Source organism: Nicotiana tabacum, chromosome 23 (genome assembly GCF_000715075.1).
Source record: "Nicotiana tabacum cultivar K326 chromosome 23, ASM71507v2, whole genome shotgun sequence".
NCBI lineage: Eukaryota > Viridiplantae > Streptophyta > Magnoliopsida > Solanales > Solanaceae > Nicotiana > Nicotiana tabacum.
The window spans coordinates 139488898-139506595 of NC_134102.1; the positions used below are offsets into that span (position 1 = coordinate 139488898).

The 17698-nt window shown below is 37.2% G+C and overlaps 1 protein-coding gene across 2 annotated transcripts; it reads right to left on the bottom strand.

Annotated features, from left to right (window-relative positions):
- Nucleotides 1-1735: 1735 nt before the first annotated feature.
- Nucleotides 1736-17364, bottom strand: LOC107804881 (mitochondrial inner membrane protein OXA1-like). 2 transcript variants are annotated; one of them, XM_016628821.2, is made up of 10 exons: nucleotides 17241-17364; nucleotides 15652-16152; nucleotides 14708-14798; nucleotides 11042-11089; nucleotides 10410-10468; nucleotides 9178-9253; nucleotides 8948-9079; nucleotides 8262-8369; nucleotides 2499-2553; nucleotides 1736-2355 (listed from the first exon to the last, which is right to left on the bottom strand). In XM_016628821.2, exons 2-10 carry the CDS (start codon nucleotides 16134-16136, stop codon nucleotides 2060-2062), a joined length of 1350 nt encoding a protein of 449 aa, XP_016484307.2. In that variant the 5' UTR covers nucleotides 16137-16152; nucleotides 17241-17364; the 3' UTR covers nucleotides 1736-2059. The 2 variants fall into 2 exon arrangements, with proteins under 2 accessions (XP_016484307.2, XP_016484308.2); XM_016628822.2 differs by having other exon boundaries at nucleotides 15652-16148; nucleotides 17241-17357.
- Nucleotides 17365-17698: the final 334 nt, after the last annotated feature.

The following is a 17698-nucleotide window of genomic DNA, read 5'->3' on the forward strand; positions in this document are numbered from 1 at the left end:
TCCTACTATCCCCCATTTTTTTTCTGACTTTAGTTAAAGACTTTTATGCCTTATTAGTAAATAGGGTATTATATTCTCCCCGCCTTGAGAAATTCAGTCCCCGGATTTAAATTAGGTATATACCTGTAGACTGAAATAAGTTAGGATAGTTGACTCGCATAGCATCTTCCACTTCCCAATTAGCTTCTTCAATAGTATGATTTTTCCATAACACTTTAACAAACACAATTTTCTTTGACCGTAGCTTTCTTACTTGTCTGTCAACAAGCCACCGGTTCTTCCTTGTAAGACAACTTCTTATCGAGTAGTATAGTCGGTGCTTCAAGCACATGAGATGAGTCTGATATACATTTTCTTAGTATTGAGACATGAAACATTGGATGAATAAAAGACAACTCAGGAGGAAGTGCAAAACGATAAGCCATAGCTTCCACTCGGTCTAGTATCTTATACGGTCCTATAAACCTGGGACTCAACTTGCCTCTTTTCCCAAACTGCATCACACCTTTTATAAGGGAGACTGGTAGGAACACTTTGTCCCCAATTGTGAACACCAAATCTTTTCTTCTCTTATATGCATAAGACTTTTGTCTACTTTGAGTTGTGAGTAATCTCTGTCTGATCAACTGGACCTTGTCAATAGCTTCTTGTACTAAGTCGGATCCCAATAAGTTAGTCTCACTAGTTTCAAACCGTCCGATAGGAGAACGACATTTTCTACCATATAATGCTTCGTACGGTGCCATTTGAATACTGGATTGGAAGTTATTATTGTAAGCAAATTCAGTTAAAGGTAGATATGCGTCCCAATTACCTCCAAACTCAAGAATACAAGCTCTCAACATATCCTTCAAGATCTGTATTGTACGTTCTGACTGACTGCATGTTTGTGGATGAAATGCAATACTAAGATCTACTCGTGTACCCAATGCCTCTTGAAAAGATTATGCAAAGTTTTACCGGGTAATTGCCTCCCACTAGAATAAGTCTCGAGTAATACTACTTGTCAAAGTTTATGCAAATCAACTAGCGTTTCTTGTCACACTAAGATTTCAATCCTGACTTCCCATTCTAACACAAATCTTGTGCTCTACATAATTTTTCAGCTATATCGGATTCAACCTTTAAGATTCATACATTAAAAATTCGTTATATTTTAAAAGTATTTATTGCAGTTTTAATATATTTTTACAAATAAATTTGTAAGTATTAAGTTCAGTAGATAACAAAGCTGCCCGCTACTATAAGAAGAAATGTTTATTTATTTTCTGAAATAGAGTCCTAAAATTATATTACATAGTAGAGTAGTATTCGACTAAAAGCAAAATATACGTACATTTCTTTTGCAGCTATCCTCTTCCCTTTTTGAAAACAAATGAATACAGATTTCACACATTGCCACTGCTGTTACATTTGTTTAAAGATAAATAAAAGTGAGTGCTAGTAAAATTTTAGATCCTTCAACAGTCTGAAGATATTGTGCGTGCCAAACACGATTATTTTTGTTATTGATTGCGTTTTAGAACATGATTCCAACACTACATTTTCTACCAAAAATATTGAGCCCAAGATCATTTCTCAGCTGTAACAAAACTCTATATAATGCATTAGTTGTTGAGGTACAACGATCCTCGCTGTTCATTACTGAAGCAACACTTTCCTCCACGAGAAATATAATCATTAATAATAAACTTGGAACATTTCCAATTAGTTCCAACAGATTAGCATTAGAGTATTTTGCCTCACAATTGCAAATAGCATTAGAGAGATTTGCCAATTACAGCGACATTACAAGCTTTTTAAAGGGATAATCTTTCTCCAATTATGACTGATGCGGAGAAATAAAGATATTATGGTTACAGTTATCTCTATGAGATATACTTTGAAAGAAAACAAAACTTGCTTACTCCCCAAGACCCTCAAGGGTGCAAACTCACTAAATTGCCAAAAATCATTGAGCTTCTCTGCCTCGATTATTTCAACAAATACAGCTTTTAATTGCGTATATGAACTATCGATAACCTATAACTAGCAATCAAGTTTTACCAATATCCTCCTATCACCTCTTCTTGTTCTTCTTTCTTTCTTTCACTTCTTTCTCTAAACTTCTGATCCTTTGACTAAGGACTGACGATGATGGTACTCGTTTACTTGTGGGTTTTGATTCTTCCAAAGGAGGCGATGATACAGCCGGCTGCTGGTTTTCTGCGCGCTGCTTCGCTGCTACGTATTGTTGTGCTGCTGCGTATTTCTTAAGTGCTTCAAAAAATGGGACTCCCGGTTTTTGTTCTTTTGGAGGACTGAAAGGTATTATAGGAATACCTAGTTTCTTTTTGACTGCGTGATTTTTTATCACTGACACACACGATGAAAAGAGAGACATGTTATAGAGAGATTGCGTTTACTTCACCATAGCAAATTCCAAATTTCACTTTTGAAAAGCAAAGATTGCAATGAGCAGATGAATATTTCACCATGAATGAAAGGAGCATACTAACCCAAACCATAGGAGAGTGAAAAGAGATTTGAAGTTATCCAGTAACAGAATATTGCCTGCAATTATTCAAATGTCATGAACGAACAAATCATTATGAATAATCAAACAAATACCATACATGAAACAGCATGTATAAGGATTATGTTGCACATATACACATGCACAAGAAAAGAAACATCCATGAAATACAACATGCATGTAACAGATGTAAACAATGTACAAGATTCTCGATTATGCCCAACCTTTTTGTTGCAAAAGATGGATGATTCATTCTTGATAAAACTATGCCTATTAACAATCTCAAGAAAATCCAGCAAGGCATTAGTAGCAACACCCACATACGGCCAATCACAATGACAATATCTTTGACGAACGTGTTCCAGCAATATTAGAACCTCTCTCTCTCTCTCTCTCTCTCTCTCTCTCTCTCTCTCTCTCTCCCACATCTCTCTAGGCATGTGGAACAGGTGTTTTACTGTTTTTGACATGCTGATTGCATGCTCAAAGACTAAAACTGAAATTACATAATCTTGAGTACTTGAGTATGCCCGAGCAATTTATCAAACATAAAAGTCCAGGTGAGATTAAAATTTAAGTAAAGATAGAATGTTTAAAATGATAAAATGGATAAAAGAAAGCGGAAAAAAAACACTTGGTACGTTTCAAATCTGCAAATGGATAAACATACAGCTGGCAGGCCATCAAAGAAACTATAAAAATTAAAGAGGAGCCAATTTAATTATTCATCTTGATTTCCTTCACGAAACAGCCAATTCATCTTCAGCAAAAGATCTATATAGCCAGCAAATATGAACATCAAAATTCAAGTTTGACAGGCGAAGCTTGTATCCTTAGTTTTTTTTTTGATGAAGTAAGGTGTCATATTGCTGGCATCAGGAAGATGCAAATCATTACAAAAGAGGTTGGTTAGCTCCATTTACACAAAAATACAATTCTGACCAGGGAGCTAAAACTAGAATCACCAAAAGCCTTTGGTTGTCAATCAAGCCAAAGACAGAGAGCTAATAAAATCTAGAAATGGAATTAAATCATTTACAGAGGAAAGGTTGCTCCAACTATATAGATTCCTAAGGCACTTTGCTTTCAGGTAGCTGTTGGGAGTGGATATTCCATCAAAGCATCTGCGATTCCTTTCTGCCCAAATACACCAAAATATACTTGCTGGGATCATCTGCCAGATCTTCTTGATGGTTCTCTCAACTTTCCACTGACTCCAACTTTCAACTGCTTCTTTTATCCCTTGTGGTGTTGTCCAACTTATGCCAATCGTTGAAAGGAACATGTGCCACAAATCTGCAGCCACTCTGCAGTGTAATAGCAAATGGTTTATAGATTCTGAGTTGTCTAGACACATGTAACATCTATTCACCAGCTGGAAATTCCTTCTACACAAGTTGTCTTGGGTTAAAATCGCACCTTTAAGAGCTATCCAGGTGAAGCACATGACCTTTGTGGGGAGTTGTCTTCCAAATGAGCTTCCATGGCCAAAGCTCAGTTACTTCATTGCTAGCACACAATTTCTTGTATCCTTCCTTGACTGAATAACAACCTTCGTTCAGATTGCCCCACCTTAAACTGTCTTGAGCTTGTGTATTCATTTGAAAGCTTTCCAGTGGTCGGAAAAGATCAAAGAGTTCCCCAAGTTCCCATTCCTGCATGTGTCTTCTGAAGAGGGGGTCCCATATGTTCCTTGATCTACATTGGGCAACTTTTGAGTCCGGATCGACTGCTATCTGGTACAGGGCTGGATGAGTGTCTTTTAATGGTTGATTGTGAAGCCATTTATCCTTCCAGAACCTAACTGAGGTGCCATCTCCAATTCTAAATGAAACGTCCCGAAATTCCTCTTTCAGACTGTTGATAAATTTTCAAGGACCAACACCATGAGGGGCTCTACTCTGTTTGGTACTCCAGTGGTTTAGCTTCCCGTACTTGGCATTCACTACTGCCTTCCATAAACATGTTCCTACCTACCATATCTCCATCACCACTTCATAAGCAAACTCTTATTGTGCTTGGCTAAGTCTCTAACACCCAATCCACCTTGATCTTTAGGTTGAATTACCTTAGACCATTTTACAAGATGAAACTTGTGGCCTTCACTGTTCCCTTTCCAAAGAAAGGATCTTCTGATTTTGTCCAGTTGTCTCTGGATCTTTCTAGGCATAGGGAATAAGGACATGATATAGGTTGGTAGGCTGTCCAAGACATTATTGATCAGTGTCATTCTTCCTCCCATGGATAGGTATTGCATTTGCCAAGTTGCCAATCTTTTTTCCACCTTCTCAAGAACTCCATTCCAAACCCCTATTGCTTTGTATTTTGCTCCCAGTGGAAGGCCTAGATATGTTGTTGGAAATGAGCCAATTACACAACTCATAATACTAGCCACTCTTCCAAGTTAGGCATTGTATTCACAGGGTAAATCATACTTTTTTGCATATTAATGTGTAATCCTGAGATAGCTTCAAAAATCAGTAAAGTCAAATTTAGGTACTGAACCTGAAGCTTCTCCGCCCCACAGAAGATTAAAGTATCATCTGCATAGAGTAAATGTGACACTGCAACTGGGTCAACTAGGTCAACTGTGTTGTTTCCCACCCTGAACCCTTCAATCCACTGCATTTGTTTTGCCTTATCAAGCATTCTGCTCAAACCCTCCATTGCAAGGATAAAAAGAAAAGGAGAAAGTGGATCTCCTTGTCTAATTCCTTTCTGTGGTGAAAAAAAACCAACTGGAGCTCTATTCACCAAGATGGAATACTTAACAGTAGTAAGGTTGTACCTGATCCATCTTATCCATCTGTCACCAAACCCCATTCCTTTCAAAATAGAAAGAAGATAGGACCAATTAACTTGATCACAGGCCTTTTCTATGTCCAACTTACAAAGAATACCTGGAACACCACTTTTCAACCTCCCATCTAGCAGCTCATTAGCTATCAATGATGCATCTATGATATGTCTATTTTTCAAAAAAGCATTTTGCTCTTTTGAAATCAGCTTGTCGATGACTGTTTTGATCCTCTCAGCTAGGAGTTTAGCAATTATCTTATAGACACTTCCAATGAGACTTATGGCCTAAAATCTCTAAGCTCTATAGCACCTTTCCTCTTGGGAACTAGAGCAATTTTTTTTTTTGATAAAGTAAATTGTATTAATCAAAAGGGAGAGAACTCACGTATACACGAAGTATACCAAAGACGTAGAGAATTTACATTAAAACATGATTCTCTACAAAAAAACGCTCAATCTTCTATACAAGTAGGGGCTAAATGAGTGCACCAAAAAGCGATCAAAGATAAAAGACTATTCTTAAGATGTGAAAAAGGAGACTCAATCTTCTCAAAAACTTTCCTATTTCTCTCCCCCCATACTACCCACATGAGAGCTAACGGGGCGAACTTACACGCCTTCTGCTTTCTTCTTCTACGAAAACCGCCCCAGCTATGTAACATTTCCTTTACAGTGCTTGGCATCACCCATTGAACACCAAAAAGATTCAGGATTACCCTCCACGAAGCAGAGGACACAGGGCAATGCAACATAAGGTGATCAACTTCTTCCCCTGAGCTTTTGCACATGTAGCACCAACTAACAAGTGTAATTCCCCTCTTTCGGAGATTTTCAGCAGTCAAGATCACTCCCCTTGCCGCTAGCCATACAAAAAAGCACACCTTCGTGGGCGCCCTAGGAATCCAGATCGGGGAGTATGGAAAAGTGGTCTCCTCTCTCACCAACATACTCTAGTAAAAGGACTTTACGGTGAAGAAACCATCGCCACGCAAGCCCCATCTCCAAGAGTCGCAGGATGGCTGAAGCCTGTCTTGCCCGTATAGCAGCGCCAACAAAACTTGGAGCTCCGCAATCTCCCAATCTTGCATGTTCCTCCTGAATGAGATGTCCCATACTACCCCCCTTCATGCTCCTTGTGAATCTGTTGGACCATCAGTTCTTTCTGGTTTGAAACTCTGAAGACGTGGGGGAAGGAGACTCTCAGAGTATCCTCTCCACACCACCTATGATTCCAAAAGCTGATTCTCCTTCCATCTCCCACCCTGTAAGTGATGTTGCCACTGAATGCTTCCCAATTCTTCATGATGCTCCTCCACATGCCACACCCGAAAGGTGTTGTGATCGCCTTGGTCCTCCAACCCCCTCCCGTTGAGTCGTACTTTTCTACTATGATCTCCCTCCATAGAGCATGCTATTTTACCCCGAATCTCCACAACCACTTTCCCATTAAAGCTCTGTTAAATACCCTAAGATCTTTCACTCCAAGTCCACCCCACTTCTTTGGGGAAGTGACTGTCTGCCAATTCACTAGATGAAACTTTCTAGTTCCATCCGCCGCATCCCACAGAAAGTTCCTTTGAAGTCGCTCCAGTTTTTCTGTGATACTCACCGGTGCTTGCAACAGTGAAGCATTATTGAACCTCACCATATAACAGTGTTGATGGAAATGATTAAGAGCACCCATTAAATCCGATTTAACAAAGACCCATGACCTTTGAAAAAAAGCCATTGTAAAACCGTCCGGACCTGGACTTTTGTCTGGAGCACAAGAGTTGATTGCAGCCCACACCTCATCTTCCTCAAAATCTCTCTCTAACCATGCCTTCTCTGTGGGAGAAAGACTTGGTAGATTTGAACAGTTATATTCTGGCCTCCATTGTTCATTCTCAGTGTAAAGGTCTTGATAGAAACTCAAAATTTCTGCTTTAATGACTTCCTTGTCTTCACATAGCTCATCTTCTATCATTAGCTTATCTATGATGTTATTTCTTCTATTGGAGTTTGCCATTCTTTGGAAGAACTTGGTGTTCTTATCCCCTTCTTTGAGCCAAAGACACCTGGACTTTTGTCTCCATGAGACTTCCTCAGCCTTTGCCATTCTTTTGAGGTCCAATTTCAGCTGCATGGATTTCTCCTTTTCTGCTTGGGACATATGTCTTGTTTCAGTTGCTTGTTCTAATAATGCGAGTTCCTCTAGCAGTTTGTTCCTCTGTGCTTCCACTCTGCCAAAAGACTCCTTGTTCCAAACTGTAATGTCCTTTTTCAAACTTCTCAATTTTTGAGTTAGAATGAAATCTGGACTGCCCCCAATTGTATAGTTCTGCCACCATCCTTTGACCTTGTCCTTCGTTTTCCCAACAATATGCCACCATGCACCCAGTGTTATCAAAGGCAAAAAGCACAAAAAAGTTCTAAGGTTTGTTGGGGCGTTAAGCGCAAAGCGCAAATAAAGCGTGGGCTTTAATGAAGAAAGGCGCAAATGGAGAAAAACTACAAATATGTATGTGTAGTCCAAGACTAATATCTATAAGCATGAATACCAAATATATGGACAAGGAAATTAAAAAAAAGTTATGATAAAGTGAAATATCAGTTGTTTAGTGTCGCCTCTTCGGAATTACGCTCATTGGCAAGGAAAAGTATGCCCGCCTTTAATAACACTGCATGCACCATCCACCATACCTTTCATACAAGTGGTATATATAAAACAAACTTGTGCATCAAAGGGAAGTAAGGTTATGCATGTTCCCACCAATTCAACAAGGAAAAAAAATTACTATTAGAGACTACCAGGAAAAAGAATAGGAAAAAAAAAAGAGAAAAGGAAGTTGGCAACAAATACACATCATAAACTTCTGGGGTAAACCGATTTTGCAGATCAGTCATCATGTGAAAAAAGGATAAATAAACTATGAACCATTATACACAAGTTGGTTGGATATCCCACCTTAGGAAAACCAGCAGTGAATGGGATAGTAAGCGCAGCGAAGGCCCGTGAAACATTTTTTATGGTTTTACCGGCAGGGTTTCCCTCCAATCCTTCTTGAGCATTGCACTGCAAAAGAACAACTCTAGTCAACAAAATTGACCAGAATAACATGCTCTAAAGAACTGTTAAGAAAGACAGATACAGCTGTTAATGATGGCTAGAGTATGAACTCGAGATCAACTAAAACTGACGTAAGATCTATAAAAAGTTTCAACATTAACTTGATAACGACATATTTACAGGTGCCTAAAACAAAACCATATTTACAGGCGCCTAAAAGAAAACCATATTTACAGGCGCAGATTCTGTTATCCTTTCCCTTACTTCCTTTCTTCCTTTATTTCTGTTTTGGGCAGATTCCTTTGCTGCTCGGTGCAATCTAAACAAATATCTTTAATGATTCTCCAAGATAACAATGGATCTCTGATACAAAAAATTTAAAATTTCATGATCTTTTCAGGACAACTTTCCCTACTGTCTTCTTTCTTTAACAGTATTAGATATTTTATTCTCATTTGATTCCAACACAACATCAAACGATCACCAGTCATACAGAATAATAATCCATTGGACCATTAGAAAAAAGAACAATGAATCAAAAAATAAAATGAAAAGAAATAGACTGAGATAACAGATAACTTTACCTCCACCGTTATCCAGAATGTCAAAGCCGTCAAAACTGGAAGGATATACATACTATCTGGAGTAGTTAGATCAGTAAACCAAAATGCTCCTCCCTGTTTGAGAGAAGGAACATTGTCCGCCATGTTCCTAATCTGCATTTTCGAGAGATGGCATGAAGGTCTAATAACGGAAGGGACAGAGAGTGATAGAGAGAAAGAACAATACAGATAGCAGAACAGGATAATCTTACAGCAACAAAGAAACTGACAAAGATCGGGCCTTGTATCAGTAGTCCCTTTAAGGGAGTGAACATTGAAACTCCATGTCTGCAAGAATGACATTGATTTTATAAACACATTCACCATATCAAATATTTATATTTTTTTGAGATGGATTCACCATATCAAATATTTCACCGAAAGTATTATCAAAGGAATTTTTTTGGAAGTATGTGACTGCAGCTACTTATGTTTTAAATCTACATCGGATAATCAAAGCATCCCATCGACTTCTTGTCCAAACCACACATAATTAGTGTAATGTTTTGCTAATATGTGACCATGTATGTTTTGAACAAGCAAAAAAAAACAGCAAAGCTGAAGGCTAGATAGTTTTGTTTTTCCACAGCAATCGGATTGAGTGATAATTAGATACAGGAACCTGTTTAATCATCATTTGTCGGCAAGTACCAATACCATAATGATAACATTGAGAAAGTGTTGAAGAGGAGCTAAAGTAGCAAAGCAAAAAATAACTGAAGCGAAACAAGGAAAAAGTCAACTGGAAAAGTAGTGAAGCTAAGAGAAACAATAACATCATTGAACTGCTATAACGCAGGAAATATTTACTTATGTAAAGGTGACCAAGCTCAACAAAAATTGGAATATGTATCTTTCAAAGAGTGCATATTACCATGGTTGATTTACAACATATATATTTACAAGTCTCATCAGAATGCCCATTCAGCTTTGTCAGTTGCTTAAAGTACTGGAGGTATCATTTCGATCCTTTTGAAAGAAATTTGCATTATCTACAGATTAATAATACTGGCACAACATGCAACACTTAATAAAACTACTATTCTGAAGTTCACCTGAACTACTGCAGATGAATAATCTGAGAATACGGAGATCTCAGAATTATAGTTGTGAAGGAAGCCAGATGCATGTAACGGAAAGTTCAATTCTTAAGTAAGGGAATAGCAATGGGGTAGACATGCAACTCAAAGTAGCTCTAAAATCGGCTCAAGAGAAGAAAAAACATAAAAGAACACTAGAAGAAAAAGAAATAACTGGTGGATTATGACAAGCTGGTTAACTTTTCTAAAAATGGTGGTGACAAGGCCGGCTCGCTGGAACCTACCCCTGGTAGCTATATTCACCAATGCTTTCACATGAGAAGCTAGTTAAGTTTTTCAAGAATTTTTGGTCCAAAACAGCGCATATAGTAGTTCATTAGAGTCAACAAGGAAAAGTTGCTTACTCCTTCATTAATTCATTCATTCTTTGTTGACCTTCAGCAACTGCTGCTGGCGCCATACCCTGTTAAGAAGTAAAAAGATAAACCAATGAAGAACTTTTGGCAGGTACAAATATAAACCACATAATTCTTGCCTCCAAAAGGGAAGGAAACACATGAGTTGTTAATAATTTAAGGCAAAAATTCTGACAGTAAAGAAGACACGTGAGTATGGCCTATATGTGCATGGATCAATTACTTAGAGATGATAATAGGCAGGTTTTAGAGTCTAAGACACATGTAAAAGTTTAACCATCAACAAAGTTTAAAGCAGTATTGAACACTCAGTAACTGGATCACGTAGAATAATTTATTTATTTACTTTATAACCATCAATTCCTTGAACCGAGGGTCTATGAGAAACAGCCCTCTCTACCTTCAAGGTAGGGGGTAAGATCTACTTATACACTACGCTCCCCAGATCCCACTTGTGAGATTATACCGGGTTTATAGTTGTTGTTGATAACCATCACAAAGAATAATATTTTTCAGATGTCATTACTAGAAGGTACATGACATGGTCGGAAATTCATTCAAGTGATTAGCTAGCTCAATCAAAAAGGAAAGATAATGAGAGGAGACTCGTATCAACCTACCTTATTTTGCATCTCTTCTTTTATCTCTTCCATCTTTGGCCTCAGAAGCTGCACAAGACATGCAAGTTAAGAAATGGACAATCAGTGAATGAAGTGAAAATCGGAACAAAGATGAAGCAAGGAGATTAAAGAAGGAAAAATTGCCAGTCTTTTCATGTATATTCTATTTTAGTACTGTGTATGATAAATCTAGACCAAATATTACAACGCAATGGATTCTAATAAACATAAAGCTGGTTTTTCAACATTTTCACCAACTACACAGTAATTCACAGAAGCTTGCTTTGGTAAAGGTAAACATATCATAGCAGATTTTAACAATCTCCGCAAATGAAATGAATAGAGAAGTCAACAAAGAATGAAGAAATGAGAATCAACCATCAAGCATAACTTTTGAAAGAAAGAAAAGTATAAAGAGCAACAACTGGAACCATAAAGATGTACTAAACCTTCCTTTGAATAATACATGTTTAAAGTTCTCTTTAAAACAAAGAATCTCTATAGAAAATCACTTGATGGCATCACAAATCACAATGGAGCAGATATCTATGCTGCATCCACTGCACACTAAATGTTCGGACATCCCTTTCCTACTTCTTGAAGTTTGAAAAGAAATTTATTTTTGGCACAGAAAATTTAGCCTGAACTTACTCAATTACAGTGAAACCAGCTAGTCAAAGGTGAAAAGTATCGAGGATCGCCAGATCTGGGGGCTTTAAGCACAAAACAGATTTAAAGCAAGTGCTTTTTAAAGATAGGCACAGGTGAAGAAAACAATAAAAGATAAATGTAGTAAAAAACTATAACTATAAAAACAAACAACAATTATATGGACAAAGGGATGGAAAAAACTTAATTAAAAATATATAAAATAAGAGTCATGTCAAACAAGTTCAAAAGACTAATTTAAATGTTTGATTCAGAAATCAAAATACAGCTTTTACAATTTCATTCATATTTCTTGACATATATTTCTATTTTCATATTCTGAATCAATAACATATACATGCATAACATTATATAGCACTTTGTCAGCTATACTACTGTTGCTCTCTTCAGAACCCATGGACACTAATGTGCAGGTGTTAGTGCTTTGGTGCCAACACTGAACTGCCAACTAAGCGTGGAGAAGTGTCCAGCGTACCCTGTACCTAACTTCAGGGTACCTAACAACACAGAGTGAACTCTGTGGCCTCTAATCAATGAGATGTTGAGCCAATGAAATGATATGAGTCGCTACTTTTTTATTTTTTTGAGAATAAATGAGTCAATAAAATTTTTGCTTCACCTGATATGATTGCTTGGTGTAATTTTAGAATCAAATAAAGCACAACTATAACCACCAAGCTTGCATTGCGCACAAGACTAAACACCATAGAAGCACATATTTAGAAAAAAGGAGAGACTAGATGGGGTCTGTTACATGAAGTGTCAAAGAGGTAAGATCACAAGACTTGATTATAGCAAGTAGCAAATCCTTCTCAGCTAGTTCTCAAACCCCACAACACGAGCCAAAGTACTGACCATGATCTTCTGAGAAATTTTTGTTTGTTACATAAAAAGGTTTCATCGTGATATTCTCGAAGCTACTGTAGCTTTATCACTTAGCAGTTATAATAGCTTTATCAATGAAGTGGGAGGAGAACCATGAGATCTTAGGTTCTTTCCCAATGGAGACAAAAATACACTAGGTGATTTCTTCTCATTTGCCAAAGCCTTCATAGGCAGAGTTACCCAATACTTGTTTTGGTGACAGGTAAGGGACAACCGATGAAATAGTCTGCGTGCAAGCAGGCTCGGATACCACCATCATAAAATAATAAAAAAACGAACAGTTTAAACAAGAAGCTCGACACCACATTCCATTTACTTTAAGGTAACAAAATTTAGGAATAGAAAATACCTAAGTGAGCCAAAACAAGCACATCCAGCATAGTAGTAGGAATGTCAACAATCTTGGCGCTTATTAGTAAAGTAATAAACTTTGTTGACTTATTAAAAAAGGGGTAGAAAACTAGAAATGCCGATGCACGTAAATCATTTTTTCTTTTATTTCCCTTTTCACTTTATTAGGTAAAGAAGTGAACAAACTAAGATCCAAAAGAAGGAAATAAGGCCATCATTCTTTAAGGCCAAGCACTGTTAAAGAAGATAAGTGTAAAACCGCAGTATAAAGATAAACAAAAATGTAGCTTTGAGGTCTACTAACCTAGAAGGCAGTATACCTCGCCTAACTTCCTAGTCTTTGAAAGGACATATTTCCATTTTGTATAACGCGCAGACATTGAACAGAACCAGTTGGCCTCAAATTAAATACTTGCGTGTCACTTGAACAAGAATGAATTAAATGGTAAAAAGTGATCATGTTGTATTTTTAATAACAGTGGTGTCCGGGCCAACTTGCAGCACACCTACCACCTCCCACCAGCATCAGGTACCAGGTAACTCTGTCCATCAAGGCCTGAACAGATGGAAAGAAATCACCTAGTGTTTTTGCTTCAGTTGAGATTTGAACCTGAGACCTCAAGGTTCTCAACCCACTTCATTAACCACAAAGCCACACCCTTGGGCATGTTGTTATATGAGATCATTAAGCTCTAAAAAGATAAAATCTATTCAAGTCAAGCTTGAGCAATGAGCAAGTAGGCATAACGAAAAATTCATGTACAGTGCACTTCTCACTTGTATCAGGAGAAAGCGAGGGGTTATAGTCAATTCTCATGCGTGAGGACTTGGATTAATATCAATCTTATTGTGTAATGGATACTGAAATTAGTTTGTATTGTTATTGCATTTTGATTGTTATAGTACTAAATTGATTGTGTTTGGTACTTTAAATTTTCGAAAAATTGTTCGCTTCATTGAGAAGTCTGCACTCCACTTCATGCTTTTCTCTTCAGCCTCCATGGGCCTTGTGCTTTTTGCTTCTAAAAACACTGTGATGTTGTCATTTAAATGGTCCGCAGAGACAGAATAAACTGCTAATACTTGAAGTCACAGGTTTTTATACTGATCTATGACTGCAAAGGACTTCTTCCGGAACAAAAAAATGGGTTTAACATGATTAACTAATTAATGTTACTACACTATTGCCACTGGTTTTCAGGTTACAAGTGAAAAAGGATATTTCCAATCCAAGGCTACAATTATACATGACACTCAGGGTTCATTCTAGCAGATACTTTGATGTATGAGCCAGGTGCTTTATTTTACCTGCTTCTGGTCTAAATTTAGGATTGGAAGAGACCAAGAAATTACTGAAGAGTGAAAACAGGCTGCAAGATAGCGCTAGCTAACAAATGAAATTGGCGTGAGGTTAGGATTTTATAAGTTCCTTTAGCCCAATAAAAGACAAGTAGGAAAACAATTGGACAAACTTTTGTTGCTCGGCGATATTTGTAACTCATATACGTTGACATACTTGAACTTGAATTTCTTCTCACTTTCCTTCATTAAATTTTGTGCATATAAAGGAGGTCCTATGTCGACATGAGATCCTATGGAGTCTTTTTTTTTTTAAAGGAAAGGGTAAGATCATATTCTTTTTATGATGAGGGTAAGATAATATGTAGTCTAGTATAGTTACTTCACCAACTGCCTTAAGATGTTATTAAAATAAACAAACTGGGACATGTAGCAAGGTTAAGATGCACTACAGAGGCTTACCGTTAGTTGTGAAGTAGACTTCAGCTGATTAATCATAACTGGAAGAGTTAACAACCGAATAATAATACTTGTAGCAATTATGGATGCCCACCTGAACAACATAAAAAATTTCAAGATGAAGTCAAGGCCTTAAGAGTTGTCATTTAATAACTAGACATAGCAAAACGACTAGATTTTAACTTCTGCAAACTTTATTTGCGGGGAAACAAAAGAGAGAGAGAGAGAGAGAGAGAGAGAGAGAGAGAGAGAGAGAGAGAGAGAGAGAGAGAGAGAGAGAGAGAGAGAGAGAGAGAGAGAGAGAGAGAGAGAGAGAGAGAGAGAGAGAGAGAGAGAGAGACTTTTAAATAAGTCTGTATTTCAGCTAAAATGTAAAATCTCAAACTTCCGAACATATCTCTCAATCAAGAGCTACTACTACCAGTCTGGCACTACTAATGTTAAATCCCAAGCAAGTTCAAGTATTTTCAATGAAATAAATCTGCAGCTATGGAGTCCCGCTAAATATCTGTGGACATTAAAAGAACAAACTCTGCAAGCCAAATCGAATACATGTGAGCTGCTTCAACTGCAATCATAATCTCAACTTAAAATTCTATATTTTAACGCTCTATGAATAAGTTAAAAAGATGTATATATTTTTAATAAAGGACTTCAGGAATAACAAAGAGTTCATTGAACTCTTCCAGCCCCAACTCGGGAGTGCATTGAGTTGTTTATATCTAGTGATCACTCTCTCTCTCTCTCACCTAAAAATTACCAAGAGAAGAATAAAGATACCCATACGTTTTTTTTTGTTTTTTTTTTTTTTTGGGGGGGGGGGATAGGTCTCTACCTGCCATTTCTCTTTCCTATTAAATCAATCCAAACACGCTGTAAAAAGTCACAGCAAATACATGTTCGCGAGAAAATTAGAAAAAAATAGAGGCAACATCATTTACTCTTACCATTCAAGCCCAGTAAACATATGAATGTAATCCATCAAATACATCAATGCCTTAACCGGCAAATAACAATCTGCAGCAGCAATTGCCATCTCGTTCACAGCTGGAGCTTGAGAAACTACAGCCTCTACAGCCTTATCAGCCAGTACTTCAGCAACATCAGTCATGTAGTCTATTTTATTCGCTTCACCACCAATATCAGTTGACATATTCCTGGTCAATAAGGACCCATAACTCATCGGAATCATAAGGCCTGAAGCACAAAATCTCCTGTCTTGAAATGGGTTTCTTGAGCCACTGAAGCTGTTAATCCCCCTTGCACTTCCCATGTAACGGTACTGGGAAAAACTGGGAATTCTTGAACTATCAAAACCGGGTTCAGGGTTGTTACGATTATCATCATGATGAAAGTAAGAAAATGCAGGGGTAACTTTTTGGTGCTGATAAAGAAGCTTCGCTCGTGTCGTTATGTTGCGCCTATAAGCCATTCTTTTAATTTGCTTCCTTCAATAAACAGATTTAGCAGCAAATATTAGCATCTCACATCATAGTTAGGCAACCATTGCAGTATATACACAACATATGCACAGACTATAATACATCATAAAGATGAAACCTTTACAGTGACTCACACAGCACAATACACAGAAACAATACATCATAAAAATGAAAACTTCACATTCATTCGCACATACAATTCACAGAAACAATGCATCCTGCAAATGATACCTTTATAGACAGTCATACAACAAAAAACAGAGAAACAATACATCCTAAAGACAGTGGCGGATCCATATGAGGTCTGGGTTCGACTGAACCCATAAAGTTTGGCCCCAGCCTATGAATAGATATAAAAAAAACAGGTCAAAATGGCTAATTTGAGCCCATATCTCAAGAGGTGCAATGGATTCAACGCCAACGGGCTTTAAGCATAGGTTTTTAATGCGGAGATACAAAGTTCGATTCTCTGCTGCATCATTCTATTTATTTAGTTTGTCCCTACTGTAAAGCATCACTATCCCTGCTTCTTCAAATGATATTGCTTCTCTTCCTTTTCTTCACAAAGCTTAGCACTATACTTTCTTTTTGCCTTCAAACTTAGCGCTATAATTTAGCTTATATCGACCACTCAGAGACGGAGCTAGACTATTACTTACCGGTTCGGACAAACCCAGTAGCTTTTGCTTAGACTCTTTATTTGTATTATATGTATAAATATTTAATTGCGAACCCAACTTTCTATCTAAAGGTTATATGCATTTATAATGTTTTGCTGAAAATGTTTTTTTACAGCTAATATAATTGTTTATTATGTAATGATAACATAACGTCACCGTCCTAGCACCTCGAATTCTGAACTCATAAATTAAAATCCTGGATTCGCCCTGCCTAAAGATGAAACCTTTACAGTCATTCTCACAACATAATACACAGAAACAATGAATCCTAAGATTAAAATTTTACGGTCATTCACACAACATATTGAACACAAAAACAAAATATTTAGAATGAATCAGAGTTCAGATCCAAATTACTATGATTGGTGATACGAAGAATATATGAAAACATAAGTTTTAAAATTGAAGACTTACAGTGATATGTGATTGTGAGCTCGAAGAAAGAAGGGAAATGAGGAAAGGGTTTACGGGGTTTTATTATTATGAAGTAAAAAACAGAGGAGTGAAATCTTTGGATTTTTTCTTTTCTTTTTCAGACAATGTTTTTTCCTTTTTTTTTTTTTTTATTTTGACCCGTTCGGGTTTCGGGCTCCGATGAGCTTGTTACCATATTTGGGGTGTTTTAGTCATTTCATGACAGTTTTTGGGGTGCTGTATCCTGCGTTTTTAGCATATTCTCGTCTTATCAGATATTTGTTGGGCCGGTTGGAAGTTGGATTAGACTACAAATGGGCTGTAAAGCGGCCCAATTTCGTGAAAACACGTGGAATATGGGGGGAGGGGGGAGCAGAAATAAGTGAAAGTGTACAGCTAGCCACTAATTAGAGATGTTTTTACTTTTTACCCACTATTTAAAATATATTTATTCTTTA

What these genes read in the sequence shown, in the direction of transcription:
- LOC107804881 (XM_016628821.2), bottom strand. Translation starts at nt 16,136, where the DNA reads ATGGCTTATAGGCGCAACATAACGACACGAGCGAAGCTTCTTTATCAG. An exon ending in AAGAAGAGATGCAAAATAAG is followed by an intron (nt 10,469 to 11,041) that starts GTAGGTTGATAC and finishes ACTTCTTAACAG; the next exon opens with GGTATGGCGCCAGCAGCAGT. An exon ending in TCACTGCTGGTTTTCCTAAG is followed by an intron (nt 2,554 to 8,261) that starts GTGGGATATCCA and finishes GAATAATTGCAG; the next exon opens with GCAATATTCTGTTACTGGAT.